Source organism: Austrofundulus limnaeus, unplaced genomic scaffold (assembly GCF_001266775.1).
Source record: "Austrofundulus limnaeus strain Quisiro unplaced genomic scaffold, Austrofundulus_limnaeus-1.0 Scaffold29, whole genome shotgun sequence".
In the NCBI taxonomy this organism is placed as follows: Eukaryota; Metazoa; Chordata; class Actinopteri; order Cyprinodontiformes; family Rivulidae; genus Austrofundulus; species Austrofundulus limnaeus.
Genome location: NW_013952431.1, coordinates 1,400,633 through 1,416,017, shown reverse-complemented (window position 1 = coordinate 1,416,017; position 15,385 = coordinate 1,400,633). Strand labels below are relative to the sequence as shown.

Here is a 15,385-nt window from a genome sequence, read left to right as displayed (position 1 = left end):
GATATATATATATAGCCTAAGAAGTACAACAAACAAAGTAAGATCACACTGATTATAGTGGGTGACATTTGAATACAAAATGTTAAAAATTCATTGCATTTATTCTGACTCACCAAAATAACATTTTAATAGCATTTTATAAGCTACTTTTCCACTAAAATTCAAAAGTTCAAKGTAGTTCAAAATAACAGGAACATTTTTTTTAAGATTTATAAATCTTTAAATTCTGTATTGTGTGAGATAATTTAAAAGTAGTTATTTAGAAGATGTTCTGTCATCATGTTGGAGTTGCCATATTCCCTTCTCATTCCACAGGTTCTTCCTCGTGTAGCTGCATCGGTAAGAACCGAGCTTTTCAGCATTCTGATGGATCGTGTTTGTGCAGAACTGGATTTGTCTACTACAACGAGTTGGATTTTAAAAGCTCAATGCTCGATAGTCAACTGGACTGCCAGCCTGAGGTTAGAATCATTTTACACTTATTTAATAACATTTTAAGTATATTTCTTTCTACTTTGAATTGTTATGTCAAACGAATAGCCAAGCTATTTCAAAGTAGGGGTTTTACCAAATCAAATTTGCAATCTTTGAGGGTAAAAAGTGTGACATGTTGCACAAACTTTACTAGCTTTTTGGTGTTTGACACTGAAGCAAAGCAACACATATTTTATAATCCTGCTTTTTAATTACCACCCTGTTTTTGTTAAATTGAATACAAATTAAAAAGAAATGTGAGCAGCTATGAGCGATGCAACAAACAGCAACATCCTTGTGTTTCAAATTCCTTCAGATGACTGTGTTTGTGTGTTTCAGGTGAACAGAAGGTGTGGGGCAGGAGAAGTACGTTTAGCAGCATCCAGAGAGTGTGTCTCTCCAACTCTCTACTCTTGTAATATCACCTGTGGACCACTGGGGGGGATTCTTAATGTGGAAATGGGCATGTGAGTCTAATAATTTTTTCTGCAGATGGTTAATTTAAAAAACAAAAGAAAAAACGGCTACATTACTGATTTAATAGTTGCCAATGCTACAGCTTATTGTAGATTTGATTTTGGCTGATATGCTGTCTTTCTATCTATTTCCTTATCTGCCTAAAACCCCGATCTCTGTGCCCCAGCTGCCAATGTGAGCAGTATGTGTCTGCAGAGGAGATTTGCAATATGTCCTGCCTGTCCAGGCTGCCCCAGCTTTTTGCCCAGCTCACACCAGATGGAGACCTAAAGCTCAGCCTCAGAGAAAGAGAAAGAAAAAGAAATAGCCCAGTCTGGGCAAGGGTGAGCGCAATCTGACAGCGCCGCTGACAAAATGATCATCAGCTCCACCTTTCACACGCAGCAAATTATTCCGTCTAATCCACTTATTTGTGATAAACACATCCCTGAATATGTCCAATGAAGACATTCGGAGGCTGCTACTACCAGATAAACATAAACACAATGCTGTATCACTATGCATTCAAATAAATTCTCAGACTTTAGGGTTTATTAACAGTGGATAGCTGTAAACTTAGCCCAGCATCTCTTAGTCATGCCTATTCAAAGTTGCAACAAAATTGTTGCAGCAACAGATTTATTTAATTGTTTTTTGTATATAGTGTGGGTGGGGGGGGGGTATAATAAAGGAGCATCTCCATATGAGAGGAGAAGTGTTTACGTGTGCAGAAAAAAAAATTCTTACTATACAAAATTTTCCACATTTCAAAGTGTTGAAATGTAAATTATGAAGGTGTTGGCATTTAATGTTAGATATGTAAGGAAATGTTGAGATTGGAAACCCAAATAATATGCAGACATTTAATTAAGTTCTCAGTTAAATGTTTCTTTTCAGATCTAAAGACTCCATTTCATTCCAAGCCTCTCTGTGGCTTCAAAAGTCTAAACATAAAGGTGATCACTTATTATCATACCCTGGTTTCGATACTCCTGAGGGTGGTCCCTCTTATGGCAGCAAATGCCTGAAATGTAAACAATTCTGTTTATACTGCTGGAGCAAGACACACATCAAATAAATACTTGCTTATTGGTTCTCTTATTGTTTATAGTAAATGACTATGACCAATCACAGAGTATAAAAAATATGACTGTATCTAAAATTCAGTTAATTAACCACAGTATATCCAACAGATATAATTTTACATTGTGTCTCATTTGATCTCATTTTGTGTTTAATCTCATATAATCTCTACCCATCTCTCATTGTCTCTCCTCATCTTGTCTCATTTTATCTCATGTGCTTTCAGACAGTAACAAATGTTTTAGGACCAGATAGACATGAAAAGATCTTTGGAAAAATACATTTGGTCCAGTTTGACTCTGAAGGAGTGTTTGGCTGGATTCCTTTGCAAAAGGATGTTGACCTTTTCCTTTCAGGTGAATTGATGTCTCATATCATACATTATCTTAATGCATTCATTGAACCACTTTTTTATTTTTACTGTAATGTCATTCTCATTAAACATAAGCATTCAAAGTTGAGACAAATGTATTTTTTTCAGAACCTATTGAAATTCTAAACACAAGAACTAGAACTAAGAGAGAGACAAAAGGTGATGATGCAACGAGTGTCCTCCCTAGAATGCCAAATCCCATTGCCTGTCTTTCTTCTGGTGATATGCTCATTTTTTATCTCACCATCAACCACACTGGTACCCAAAATTTTACTTAGTTGCATATTATTATTTGACAGTGATGTAATTACTTTTAGTTTTAAAAATTCTTGTCTTAGGCTAAGTGTATTTTATTTCCTAGACCGTCTTCTAAGCCACTTCCCAGTCTACCAGAAAGACCACCTGTTTAATAGCAACCCCAGCTGGGATTATGGTGCCTTCAGACATCTGCAGATACTTATGAAGCAGACAAATTTCAACTCTTCCAGGTACTTCTGACTCTACAGTTTTTTAAAGTCACATTTTGCAGCAATAGCTTCTCAAGTCTCTATTTCTTCTCTCCTTGTAGGTTTGCCCACGTTTTTTCAGAAACAGGGAAGTATGTGTTTGTGGACAGTGTTGTCCCTCAGTGGAGCATGGTGGTGGTGGTCAGTGAGGAAGGGACTGACTGTGATCCAAGGTCTGCTGTGTTCCAACCCATGACCCCAGAAAACTTGGTGAAATATGGGATTGTCAAAAATCACAAACTCAACCTTCTGCCTGACTGGGGTTTGATTGCTGGTATTTTTCTTGGCTTCTTGCTACAAAAATGACTGACGTATGATTATTAATAACTACCTAATCTGCATTTCACCTATAATCAACATTCACTATGTGCAGGGATTCTGTGCCTACTGATGGTTGTAGTTATAGTCCTGACAACAACTATATTGGTTCTGCGACCCAACAAAGCGAAGCTTGTTCCTCAGTGGAGGATAAAACCAAAGTGGCGCAGCCTTGGGGAACCCTTTTGCCCAACAGAGTGTGTTTGCAGCAGAGAAAGGTGTGTTCCCGTTCCACAGCAGTTGGTACTGCATCCAATTTACGTAGATTTATAATCATTATTCAAAACATTCTCATTATGACATGATATCTTGTAGTGTTCTGCAAGTCCTGCAATCCYATGAAGAAAAACTGTTCATTGTTTGTGAAAGTGTGTATTAAATAATCTGTCCCTTTTTAATTACAGTCTGTTCTGAGATGACCCATGACAAGGGTCACTTTGAACAGAGCTCACATCAATTAATCACAGCTTATTCGCAGTATAAAGATATATATAATTACACAATTAGATTATCAAAAGCAGTCTAGATATCTCAAAAACACCAAGAATGTGTAGTGCATTTAAAAATAAGTGTAAAACAATTTTTTTTTCAGTAAGATTCATAAAATCATGGAGTTGTTCCCACCCCTTTAGCTTATCAATAAGAACTTGTGCTACCCTCTGTACAATTCCATAGAATTTAAAGTATGTCATGTTATTCTTATGAATATTACACCGTAATACATACTTAGCACAAAAAGTGAGAACATTTGTGTTTGATAGATTATTTCTTTGTTATAAAAATGCTTCTTGACAATAAACCTTACATGTGCACCCGATTGGAAGCACGTGGGGTAAATGGTAAATGACAAATYGACTGAACTTATATAGCACTTTATCAAGTCCCTCCGGACCCAAAAGTGCTTTACACTTACAAACATTCACCCATGCACACACACATTCACACACTGATGCACCAGAAGCTCAAAACAAGTGCAACAGCAAATGAAACAGCTCAGCATAAAAGKTTTGCCAATTTTTTTTTTGTGTGCGCAACCCAGATACTCAGCTATACTGCTCATTTCACATAACCATGTTCCTTAAAAATGTGCCACCATTTAAAAGGAACAACAATATGAGATTTATTACCAAGAYGCATTGTTATTTGGGGCGCACCAGTTGCAGTTTTCTGGCCAATCACTGATCTTTAAAAAKCCTGACTTGCAGATTTAGTTTTTGGTGATACAGATTTTTTTTTATAACTAACACTGTCGGGTATGATAAGGTCACGATGTACCTTCAGTGTTTCAGTCTTATTTTACTGAAAAACATTGAACAATACAAACTCATTTTAATTAGACAACAACCCTCTCACAGCTAATCAAAAGAGGACAATGACTGATTTTCAGACCTTTGCAGAGGTAGGTAAGATCGGTGGATAAGATCAGCTCCTCCTGTGAGCATTGGTCAATTACCGATCACCCAAAATTAAGGAAATCGGGGCAGCCGATTTGTTATCAGAGAGAAATAATCTACTAAGCACAACTTTCCTTACTTTCTGTGCTTAGTTCATTTTTTAAATTCATTGTTGTACCCAAACGTTTGGCGAAGCAAATAGAAGTCTGGCAACTCTTCAGTTGCTTAGTGGAATCTGCTGAATGCAGAGCAAACACCAGTCGGGTGAACAGTGGTGTGGAATTATTGCAGTTATTGAGCTCAGTGAAGAATAAATAGTGTGGTGATATATACAAACCTAAAAGTGAATCGAAGGGTAGAGTCAGTTTTGACTCATCATCTGCAGTGAGACAGAAGGCTCCATGAATTAAAGCATGCTTGGCTGAGTACAGTAGAGCTGGCACAGTATGATTGCTGCTTCCCTCGAGCTGAACATTAAGAAATGACTCTACCTCCAGATGGACTAAGCCCATACATAAAACAGAACTTAATTAAACTGTGTAAATAAGTCATATTCCTTCATTTGTCTGTTCTCTGTGCAGCATTTTTAATTCAAGGAGTTTTGCATTATTTACAATACAGATAATCACGTTTTGATGTGAAACATTGTAATAAAATGTGAAAATACATTAAACAAAACAGCTCATTGTAACTATCTTATCTTTTGTATAATGTGATGCTAAATTTATTTATTTATTTATTTTTAGATTTAGATGTAGAAGGTATACCCTGCTGTTCAAGTAAAATGGCCTTTCTTTTCAGTAAGAAGGTAACAAACACCTTTCCTGCTTTTGCCTTATAGCCGAGTTGTCCAAAGCCAAAGTGGGTCCCTTGGGTGTCGAGGTGTGGGAGAAGGAGCAGAAGCTGAAGAGCCTGCAGTTACAAAAGGAGGTAAACTTTCTGTTTTTAACACTTTGCTGCACCCTGCAAACAAGAAACTCTTTCTAAAGGTTGAAACTTAAGAGGAGTTGATTCTCAGCAGTGCAGGTGTTAGTTTTAGTAGGTTGATCAGACCCAGAATGCAGACGAACTCGAGGAGTTTAAATAAACATACTTTTATTACAATAAAACTAAATTATTACAGGGAAGCAACCAAATTACACAGGTCATGACAGCAGGGCTTGTTTGCATGCTGTAAACTTACTATTGCAATACCAAGAAATAAAATAGCATGCTTATGTCTACAGCTAGCCTAAGACGTAAGAGGTTTTTTTGTCACATTACATGTTTTATGTCCCACTTTGCAATTCATCACTTTAATAACAAAACAATCAGAAAGTTTTTACAAGCAACTTTTTTCCCCATCTGACTGGTTTTTAGTARATATGTGATTGTTTCTCATTTCTTACAGCATAATAGCAGGGTTGAGTTTAARGTTTCTGAGTCGGAGCATGTTACATCATTCACACAGCTTGATAGGCCATTAAAATAGACTACTTATTATGAAATCATCATGCATGGCAGCTTGCATAGCAGCCTATTTCCCATTTGATTGATGACATGGAAAATAATGGCTAAAATTTGACTCTAATGACTTGTAGTGTTGTTGTTTATTGGGACAGACTCTCCAGAACCAACATGTAGTCAGAATAAGTAAACTTTTTATTTACTTTTTACATGCGTCAAAATGAGACTATCTCTCAATAACTGCCTTTTTTTTTGTCCCGTTAGGAAGTGTGTCAGGTTGCTGTGATCTGGAGGAGTTCAATGTTAAAACTTTATATGACAAACTGGAAGATCAGAACCTCCATATTGCATCCCAGCTGGCCCGACATCGCAAAGACATGCAGGAATTTTACAGAAACATTTGTCAGCAGACTGAATCACTGAGGGTAAGTCACTGACTGGCATTTAAAGTTTCACTATAACCTGGCTATATAATTTGTAAAGTATTTTGGGCAACCTATAGCTGACTGATTCGTATACTCTTTTTTCATCATAAGAGCAACTTTTGTATTACCAAGTTGTGAAAATCCTCCCATAGTATGAAATGTTCCTCCTACCCCCTTAAAGCCTAATTCCATTGGCCTGTATTTTTTTCATGTAGCTCATGCCATACCATGCTATACTTAAATTAGAATTTTAAACACACTGGTCACTTTAAGTCATTCTCTTTAATAAACTAAAATGTATCTATAATACACAAAAAATGCTATATATTTACAATAAAGAAATACAGCTTTGAAGAGCTGCTTTGCAAATGCAATTTTATTTTAAAGTGATGTTTTTGTAAGTAAATTTGTTTTTAACTGCTAGATGTAGAGAAAATACTTAAAAAAATCTGTTTTGTTTTAGAATCTCTTCGAAAATATGGATTATAAAAAACTGAGTCTTCTTAAAGAGATTTTACTCCATAATCTTATGAAGATTAAATCATCTCACAACCATGCAGGCGAGGGAGATCCACAAGGTAAAAATGATAATAATAACAATAATAACTAGAACTGCAAAGCAGTTATGACCGGGGTCCAAGCCCTTTTGTGCATGTCAGCCTTTGTCATGTTGTTTGTAGCATATTGTTGATCTTTTAGCTTCTTGGACAAATTTCTCTCCAACAAACGCAGTAAATAAATAAANTAATAAATAATATGATGTAATGCACAATATTTGATTCACTGACATGGATGGATGGATGGATGGATGGATGGATGGATGGATGGATTATGATGGCCTAAAATGGATTATTGACATTAACACAGCTACTACATCTCATTCCATCTCTTTATTTAAGATAGACTATAACTCACAATCTATTGTCCCTAAAAGAAAAAAATCACTAAATATTAGACTTCCTGCTTTTGAAAAGCTCTGAAATCACTTTTTATTTATTATTTTTGTTCAGTTTCAGATCTCTGTTTGACTATGCAGTCTGAAAGGCTTGTTTTAGAGAATGAAATATTAGAAAATATAATAGAAATAATCATTATTTTAGTAGTAATAAATAAGCCAATAAAAATTTGATTTTAGAAACTGGGTTTCTATTGATTTTCTTAACATCAGTACTCACCTGCCTAAAGTAAAATTAAAACATCAAACATTTCTCAAGTAAAGCCATTATTTGTTTTATTTTAAATGATCATTATAAGTTGCTCTGTTATTACTTTTGTTTTGTAAAAAACAGTAATTGGTTTCTATYTATTTCATCTATTACTGGACCAACCAAGCTGAGGCCTCTGTGTCATTACTGGGAGCTGTTCTTAGATCAGTGGAAACTCTCTTATGCAAGCTGACGGGAGAATGTTGGCCTAACCAGGATTTGCATGGCCTCCCGTTCAGTCATACTGGTCCTCATGATACCAGAGAGGGTGAGGCCCAGACTGGATACTTGCAACCCAGTATCACCAACATGCGCTTTACACAGGTACTGCAGCAGGATTAGCTTTATTTATAAACTCAATGTTCTCAATGCATGGTTGTAACACAAAACTGTTTTTTGAATATTTGTACTATTTTAAAAAAGAAGGAAATTTGTTCATGTACGTTTTAAAATCCACAGTTTTCATCACTGACTATGAACAAAGCTGAAGGTTTTTGCCATGAGACAGGTTAGAAGCAAATCTTTACTTTAAAATATTTGATTCTATTTASAAGACAAATGTAATATATACTCATGACTGTGATTTATTTTTGTTTTGTTTCACAGATAATGCACAAAGCACAGAAGCTTGTCTCAGTGACTACGACCTGTCTAAGCTGGTCACCACGTCTCCTTTATTTAAGACCCTGCAGGARATTCAGCAGTCTTTGCAAAATCTCACCAAAGTTGAGTCACATCAGCATCTTCACATTGGTACTGAAGTTAAATGTAAGATTTCAGTTTAAGACAACGGGAGGATAAATCAGATGCATTATAAATGACAGTAATAATAAATGTTATCCAGCAAAAGCTAAAAATGCAACATTTTCTGTTTTAGCACCTATGGAACATTTAACCCAGGACAGCTACAATGGACTACTCGTTCCGACTTCTCTGGACAAACTTTCCCCGCAACACTCGGCCATTTACCTGTTTGGCTGTCAGGTGATGCAGCTGTTAGCAGACTGTCCCATGTTCCCCACTGTGCTTCTTTTACTGGCCAAGTCCTTGCCGTTGTCCTCACCTCACCCCAACGGGAGCCTGCTGGCCCATTGCTCTGAGGACTTTTATTTTGACACAAGCAATCAAATCCTTTATCTGTCAGAGGCAAAGCTTCAGCATGTCGGACATTTCATCGCTGTCCTCCTGCAGTCCATGGCCCACATAGCGGCAGGTAATCATAAAAATAGAAGACAGTGCTGAAAGCTAATCTCGCGTCCTGGTTTTGCAGCAGCCGTGTGTCGTGCAGTAGAAAATTCCAGGCAATCATCTTTGATCAAAAACTATGTAATCTTCTTTGAAAACAACATAATTCACTTATKTTGTCTTTATTCAGGATCCAAACCTCAGCGGTTAATGCGAGCTCTTCATGAGGCCATTTCAATACTGAGCCTTCAGCTGTTCAATCTTTCTTCTAAGTGGAGCACAGCAGAGGTATGCACATGCCATTTAAATCTCACTCATCCTTCTCATACTGTTCGAACGTGGGTTGGTAACTTTTTATGCCTTCATTTTGGCAGTCAAGCATTGATGCATTAGATGGGGGGCACGGTGCATTAGTTGAGCAATTTCTCAACGTTAGAGTTCCCCCTGAAGCGCGCTTTGCTGAGCACCTGTTAGCCAGAAGGTTGGTGAGAAAGATAGAAAATGCAGAACTGAATTTTATACTCTTTCATTTATACAAATACAGCGAAGGAAAAGACAAATAATTACTTTGTTTTCACCCTATATTTTACTTTAGACTTGAGAAATATAAGTATTTCAAGTTGGAGGATCTAATCTCCAATCTCAAACAGAGTTCAACCCCAAACATCAACTCAGGTAAGAAGATTATTTTCTATTGTAATAGAGTTAGATTATTTCCTAACAACTCACAGTTTTAATTAAATAATGTGCATTTTATAAAAAATATTGGGTAACGCTTTCTTTTATGGTACCCTTATTACCATGCAATTACAAGGTAATAAAATGTAATTAACAGTTAATTACTACCTTATTACCATGTAAGTATTTGGTAATTAGGGTACAATTTTACAATGTAATTAATTGTCTGCAGTAATGTAGCACTGACCTGGTAATGTATTACAATTCACTATGTAACACCTAAATAAGTAGTGGGGAATTTGGACAGTTTTAAAGTCATATTTTATTGCAATTAACCCCTAACCCCAAAATTTAGTTGCATTCTTTTTGTTATAAATTTAGTGTTGAGTTACTATTGATTGTAACTGATTTATTGTTACTATTTGATTGTAGTTACCCAATAAAGGTAGTTTTACTAACATTAGTTTTCCTTTTGTACTCTAATTACCACATAATTACAAAATAATACGGTAGTAATTACCATTRAATTATATTTTTATTACCTTTTAATTACATGGTAATAAAGGTACCATAAAGGAAAGCTTTACCAAATATTGTTGAATGACCATGGCTTGCAGGACTCCAAACTTCCTTAATGTTAGTCAAAACTTTACACCTTTGCACATATTATTTTAATAACACTTTTCAAAATAATTACATGATTACACTAACATTCCTTGAGGAATTGTATACTCTCCGGTGCCTTTCGTTCCAAGGCTTTAAACAAAAATCACGTGTGAGCTGTTGGTCCTCAGAGTGTGCGACTCTTAACAATCGCCAAGCAATATTTCATCTCAGTACTTGTGAAACTGACTGAGTGGTAGCCATTTTTGAGCTTGTTAGGTTTGATTAGCTGTGGTGGCCATCTTTAATCAGATTGAGTGGTGTACAATGAATAAAATATTCTCAGGGCTTTATTAAAATTCATCCATTGGCCCATGAGATATTTTGCTAACAGATAGACAAACATCACAGACACAAGCAACCATGCACAGGCTCTTAATCTCAAAGTCAAATCAAAGTCTAATTATTGTCAAATCTGCATAATGTACAGGTTGGTGAACAGATTGAAATGAGGCATTGAAATAAAAATATATACTGATAAACTAATTTGTAGAAATGAAACAGGATAAGTATGTGCATGAAGGTTCCTGATATTAGCATGAGAAATAATGTGACATATGCCGTAATATATATTTACAGTGTAAATACACAGTATGTATGAAGTGATATGTGCAGTGTGTTAACATTTATGAGTACGGTGAGTGCAAATATAAACATTAGTGCAAAGTGAATGAACACGTAGACATTTAAAGTGATGAATACAAATGCAGTTCTTAGTTAAACTCAGTTCAGTGTTAAAGTTTATTTATTATGTGAACTGCACCGACCAAAGTTTGTGTGTTCAAGAGGATGAGAAGAAATGGACGGCAGAGCAGGGAGAGAGTTGAGCATCCTTTTTATATTGTTAAAAGCCCATTTGGGGATGAGCATTGCAAACTAGCTGAGGCTATAAATGTTATAGTGTTCTGTATTTGTTATATTTAACACTTGTTCCCATGCAAGTAAACAATAAGGAAAGAAAGGTCCTGACTGCCTGTAGGTGAGCTGTCCCTCAGTCTGCTGGTTCTTCTTTTGCCTTTCATGGTGGCAGGTAATAAAAACCCACAAGTGAAGTTTAAGTAGTTTCAGGAAATTATTAAAATATTTCAATTCTGTCAGTTTTAATGGAATAAATAAGCTATTTGGTAAAAAACAATTAGGTTTTGTTCATTTACAATAATAACGCACCACCACAAGCTAATGAACCAAACTATTTGTGATGTTGGACGATCTGTTTCTCCACTTTTCTCCTGTCACAAGCTATGCACTTCATTAAATTATCATTGGTTCTGGTGAAATAGTAAATTAATACATCTAAAATGACCCAAGGAGACGTTGTTTCAGAGAAATACCCCAATGTCCTGCATACAAAGTGTTAATACACTGTAATGGCAGCATGCCAATAAGCACTAAAGCTGAGTGCTCAAGTGCTTATCCCTCTGCTACAAGTCCAATTACCATGTATTATTTATTGCCTGAATAGTTGTATTTTCTTTCAGTGATGTCCTTATAAAGATATTTTCTCCAAGGTTTTTATTCTAAATTGAAAATACGTATATATTTATGGTCAGTGTATCTTTTGGTCATTGGATTTTCATTTTGGAAACGGTTATTAAAAAACAAGAAACAAGTGCTTATTTGATTTTTGTTTTAAAATATAGAAGTTAAAATTAAAATACAAAGCAGTTCTCATTTTTTGTGTCAAACAGAGATAAACAATTTTTTTAAATGACTTGAGTTTCATTTTCTGTTTCAGACGGCAAAAAAAGAAAATTACTTTAAAACAGAAATGAAAAAAAAGTCTTGTTTGTTCATATTCCACGACAGGTCATTCCAACTTACTGTATCAGTAAAATAATTTGTTTCTCCACCAGAAGGGGTGCTCGCAATATCAAAGTTATTCAATAAACATCTCATTACAAGTAAAAAGCATCGATACTGACTTCAGTATCGAATATATTTGCCAAGTATTTATTTGGTATCAGATCGATATCAAAGTCGTAGTATCGCCCAACCGCTGAAACTCAGAGGATGTGAATTAACAGAAAAAAAGCACAGATTTTGTCAAAACTCAGGAGGGAAAAAAGACCTTTCTGCTTACAGAACAACTGTACAAAGCACTAATAAAATAAAAGTTGCCTTATTTTGCTTTTTATTGAGAAAATGGAGGTGAAGTGGAGGCAACAGCCGACATGTATTCAATAAAAAAGGACTTTTTTGGCCAAAAGCAACACGAAGTATCTCTGCAAAGCCTTCGGTCACAGAGAAACAGTCATCATGCAACTCATTTATGGACATACACATCTGTATTTTAGGCTTTTATTCACAGAAATTGGTGTTTAATTATGCAGAACTGGCAGAAGATCACCCCTTCTGGTGGGGGAATAGATATTCATAACAAACAAGCCCTTTTTCGTTTCTGTTTTAAATTTATTTTCTTTTTTGCTAAATGAAACTCAAGTCATTTTAAAAATTTGTTCATCCCTTTTTGACACTAAGAATGAGAAACACTTTGTATTTTAATTCTAATTTCTATATTTTAAAACAAAAATCAAATAACCACTCGTTTCTTATGTTTTTAATGCCTGTTTCTAAAAGGACAGTCCAATGACCAAAACATGCACTGAGCATTTACGGTTTCATTCATGCAGGTTTACCTCCAACTGGGACGCCGGTACAGGTGACGCAGTTACATAAACACTTTATTTAAATAAACTAAAAATAAAAAAACAGTCATTCACATCACATCAGTTACTCACTTCCTGTGTTTCAGATGTCATGTGTAGAGGAGGAAATTGACCGCATGAGTGAGTCTTTCTTGCAGCTGAGCTTGAAGCTGCAGAGGAGAGCTCAGTTAAGCTCCACACCTGGGGAGAGAGAGAACAGTGCTGGAAACCATGAGGTAATTAGTTAAAACATCATATGCTGTAGTTCCTGTGTGTTATATAATCTGATAAAAAAGTGTGGCTGCAGTAGCTGGGAGGTCAGTGCCATGATCTCATAATCCAGAGGCTGCTGGTCCGAGCCTAAATTGCATCGAGAATGGCATCTGTGAAATTGTTTGTGGAAGCTGACTCTGGTGATTCTTGAAGAATGAAGCAGCTGAAAGAAAAAACGTTATCCAAATAGCAAATTTATGTTTAATTGAATTGTGATTCTTATCACTCAGAAAAATCTTTTAACAATTTGAATTTGATGTTGTCATCCCTTTTTGTTGGATTTGTTGTATCTAAATTACATATTGCAGGGATGAGCTGTTATGAATGGTGCCAAATCATTTAAACAGATTTCCTTCATGCTGATGTTCATTTGCTCCTAAAAGGCCTTGCCTCAAAGGAATAAAGACATGAATCAGAATGCATGATCATAATGTGTGCCTGCATTTATATATTTGTATCACTGCTTGAGACTCTGGGCATGAATTCCTTCTTTATAATATCATTTACCACACATCATCTACAAAGTATTATCTATGATCCTCTTTTTATGTTTTTTTTTGTGTGTGTGTGCAGAGGGTAACATCACCAAACACGCCAAGCCTGTCTCGGAGTGGAACAATTCTGTTGGAACTGAAGAGGCGCTATGTTTCACAGCGCCTCAACGAGCTGCAAGTCATGTTGGGCCAAATGAGACGGAGCCAGCAGCCTGACAGCAAGTCGAAAGACGGAACAAGAGCCTACACACAAAGTGACAGCAGCACCAATCAGCAGGGGGAAATGGAGTGTTGCCCTGGCGTGAATAGCTGCAGTCCCGCCGACGTCCAGCAGCGGCACAGTTTTTCAGCTGGCCCAAGTCACAGCCCATGCAGTGCAGCAAGCAGAGATCCTGATAAACTGGAGAGTCATATTTCTGACCAACAAGGCGCCACTGTCCACAGCAACAATGCTGATGCCTTACAGGACAGCATGATGGTGGAGAGCCAGCTGCGTGGCGGCGCTCCAGAAAATTCACAGCTTAGTGGTCAAATAGGAAACACAACTGGACACATAAATACTGATGATAGAGGTGTCGACTGATCGGAAATATAGACAAATGTGGTAAAAGTTATACATGGTATTACGTCCTCTTTTTCTGCCTCTTTGTGCTTCATCCTGTGTGACGTAAAACATCTGTTTATTTAAGTGACTTCAAAACAACTGAGTGTTTCTAATTATTAGTGATACCGGAAAGGAGTAATTCCTGGCAGCAAGCATTTGTGTGACACATTCTGTCATCATGCCCAATTTTTTTTTCATTTTATTTATTTATTTTTTGGTCAGAACTCAACACGAGGCCTCCAAGACAGGCTCTGTTAGTTTGCATGTCCTAATTAAGAAAATAAACCTCAGCTGGATGACAAGGTGACACGTCTTTATGTTGCTTCTATGATCCCAACAAGCTTGTCTTTGTGTATAGAGGTGATGATCTGTTTGTTTTGATATGAAATTAGAAAAAAAGTCACTTCCTCTTCCAGCCTTTTCTAACATTTGCTCTAAGCTCTTCTGATTTCCATGAGACTTTTTTTTCTGTAGCCATCAGACGAAAAACTATAAGATGCAGCTTGAAAGTCAGTCAGAAGAAAAGTCTGTGTTTCCCGACCGCTGCCTTCTTCCGAGTCAGTGGTTTATCTGACACATGGGGTTCTTATAATAGAAAGTCAGTATTCCTGTAGGGGACCGTGAGCCAAATCAGAAGGTCAGATGGAACAAGTCTTCTCTTGCTATCAGTGTTAGCTTAACACTCCATGCCAAGTCCTGCTTTGCAATTTGGAGTTGCCCTGCAGCTGAATGTGGGTGCCTGTGACTCCCTGAGATTAAATACTTTATCAATTAGATTAGTTTTGCTGCTGATCTGGCCTATATGTGCGCTTCACAAGGGGACAGAATCATGTAGTGTAAATTCATGCCGAGCTSGATACGTGTGTGTAAATCTGGGTGATGACTTGCAGCTGTACAATGTTGTGTTTGCTCCAGTTTAGACTGATACATGGGTAATTTATGTGTGGTTTTCTGTTTCGTTTGTTTATATAAAAGGGTTTCTTGGATAATTATACAGTTTGGTTCAGAATCAGTTCATTTATTGAATGAAAAAAGTGTAAAATAATGGAAAAAAAACACTTTAGCTTCAGATTTAGGTTAATTTCCACCAGGTAAGACATATATATTAGAAAACAAATTTATAAATTACTGAAGTGGGCTGGGGTGGTGGTGGTGGTGGTGGT

General features: G+C 36.4%; 1 protein-coding gene across 1 annotated transcript in view; it reads left to right on the top strand.

The window, feature by feature from the left end:
* The window catches only part of LOC106515448 (SCO-spondin), a 62,273-nt gene extending 47,744 nt beyond the window's left edge, over nucleotides 1-14,529 (top strand). The window contains exons 83-103 of the mRNA XM_014005264.1: nucleotides 316-461; nucleotides 814-941; nucleotides 1,118-1,274; nucleotides 2,240-2,369; nucleotides 2,495-2,644; nucleotides 2,748-2,874; nucleotides 2,955-3,166; nucleotides 3,266-3,428; nucleotides 5,446-5,534; nucleotides 6,315-6,475; nucleotides 6,939-7,053; nucleotides 7,808-8,004; nucleotides 8,140-8,188; nucleotides 8,287-8,448; nucleotides 8,558-8,893; nucleotides 9,056-9,153; nucleotides 9,240-9,346; nucleotides 9,461-9,540; nucleotides 12,837-12,865; nucleotides 12,959-13,087; nucleotides 13,698-14,529. Coding sequence (XP_013860718.1) covers nucleotides 316-461; nucleotides 814-941; nucleotides 1,118-1,274; nucleotides 2,240-2,369; nucleotides 2,495-2,644; nucleotides 2,748-2,874; nucleotides 2,955-3,166; nucleotides 3,266-3,428; nucleotides 5,446-5,534; nucleotides 6,315-6,475; nucleotides 6,939-7,053; nucleotides 7,808-8,004; nucleotides 8,140-8,188; nucleotides 8,287-8,448; nucleotides 8,558-8,893; nucleotides 9,056-9,153; nucleotides 9,240-9,346; nucleotides 9,461-9,540; nucleotides 12,837-12,865; nucleotides 12,959-13,087; nucleotides 13,698-14,201 — 3,269 coding nt within the window. The 3' untranslated portion in view covers nucleotides 14,202-14,529. The remainder of the gene's footprint in view (nucleotides 1-315; nucleotides 462-813; nucleotides 942-1,117; nucleotides 1,275-2,239; nucleotides 2,370-2,494; nucleotides 2,645-2,747; nucleotides 2,875-2,954; nucleotides 3,167-3,265; nucleotides 3,429-5,445; nucleotides 5,535-6,314; nucleotides 6,476-6,938; nucleotides 7,054-7,807; nucleotides 8,005-8,139; nucleotides 8,189-8,286; nucleotides 8,449-8,557; nucleotides 8,894-9,055; nucleotides 9,154-9,239; nucleotides 9,347-9,460; nucleotides 9,541-12,836; nucleotides 12,866-12,958; nucleotides 13,088-13,697) is intronic.
* Nucleotides 14,530-15,385: the final 856 nt, after the last annotated feature.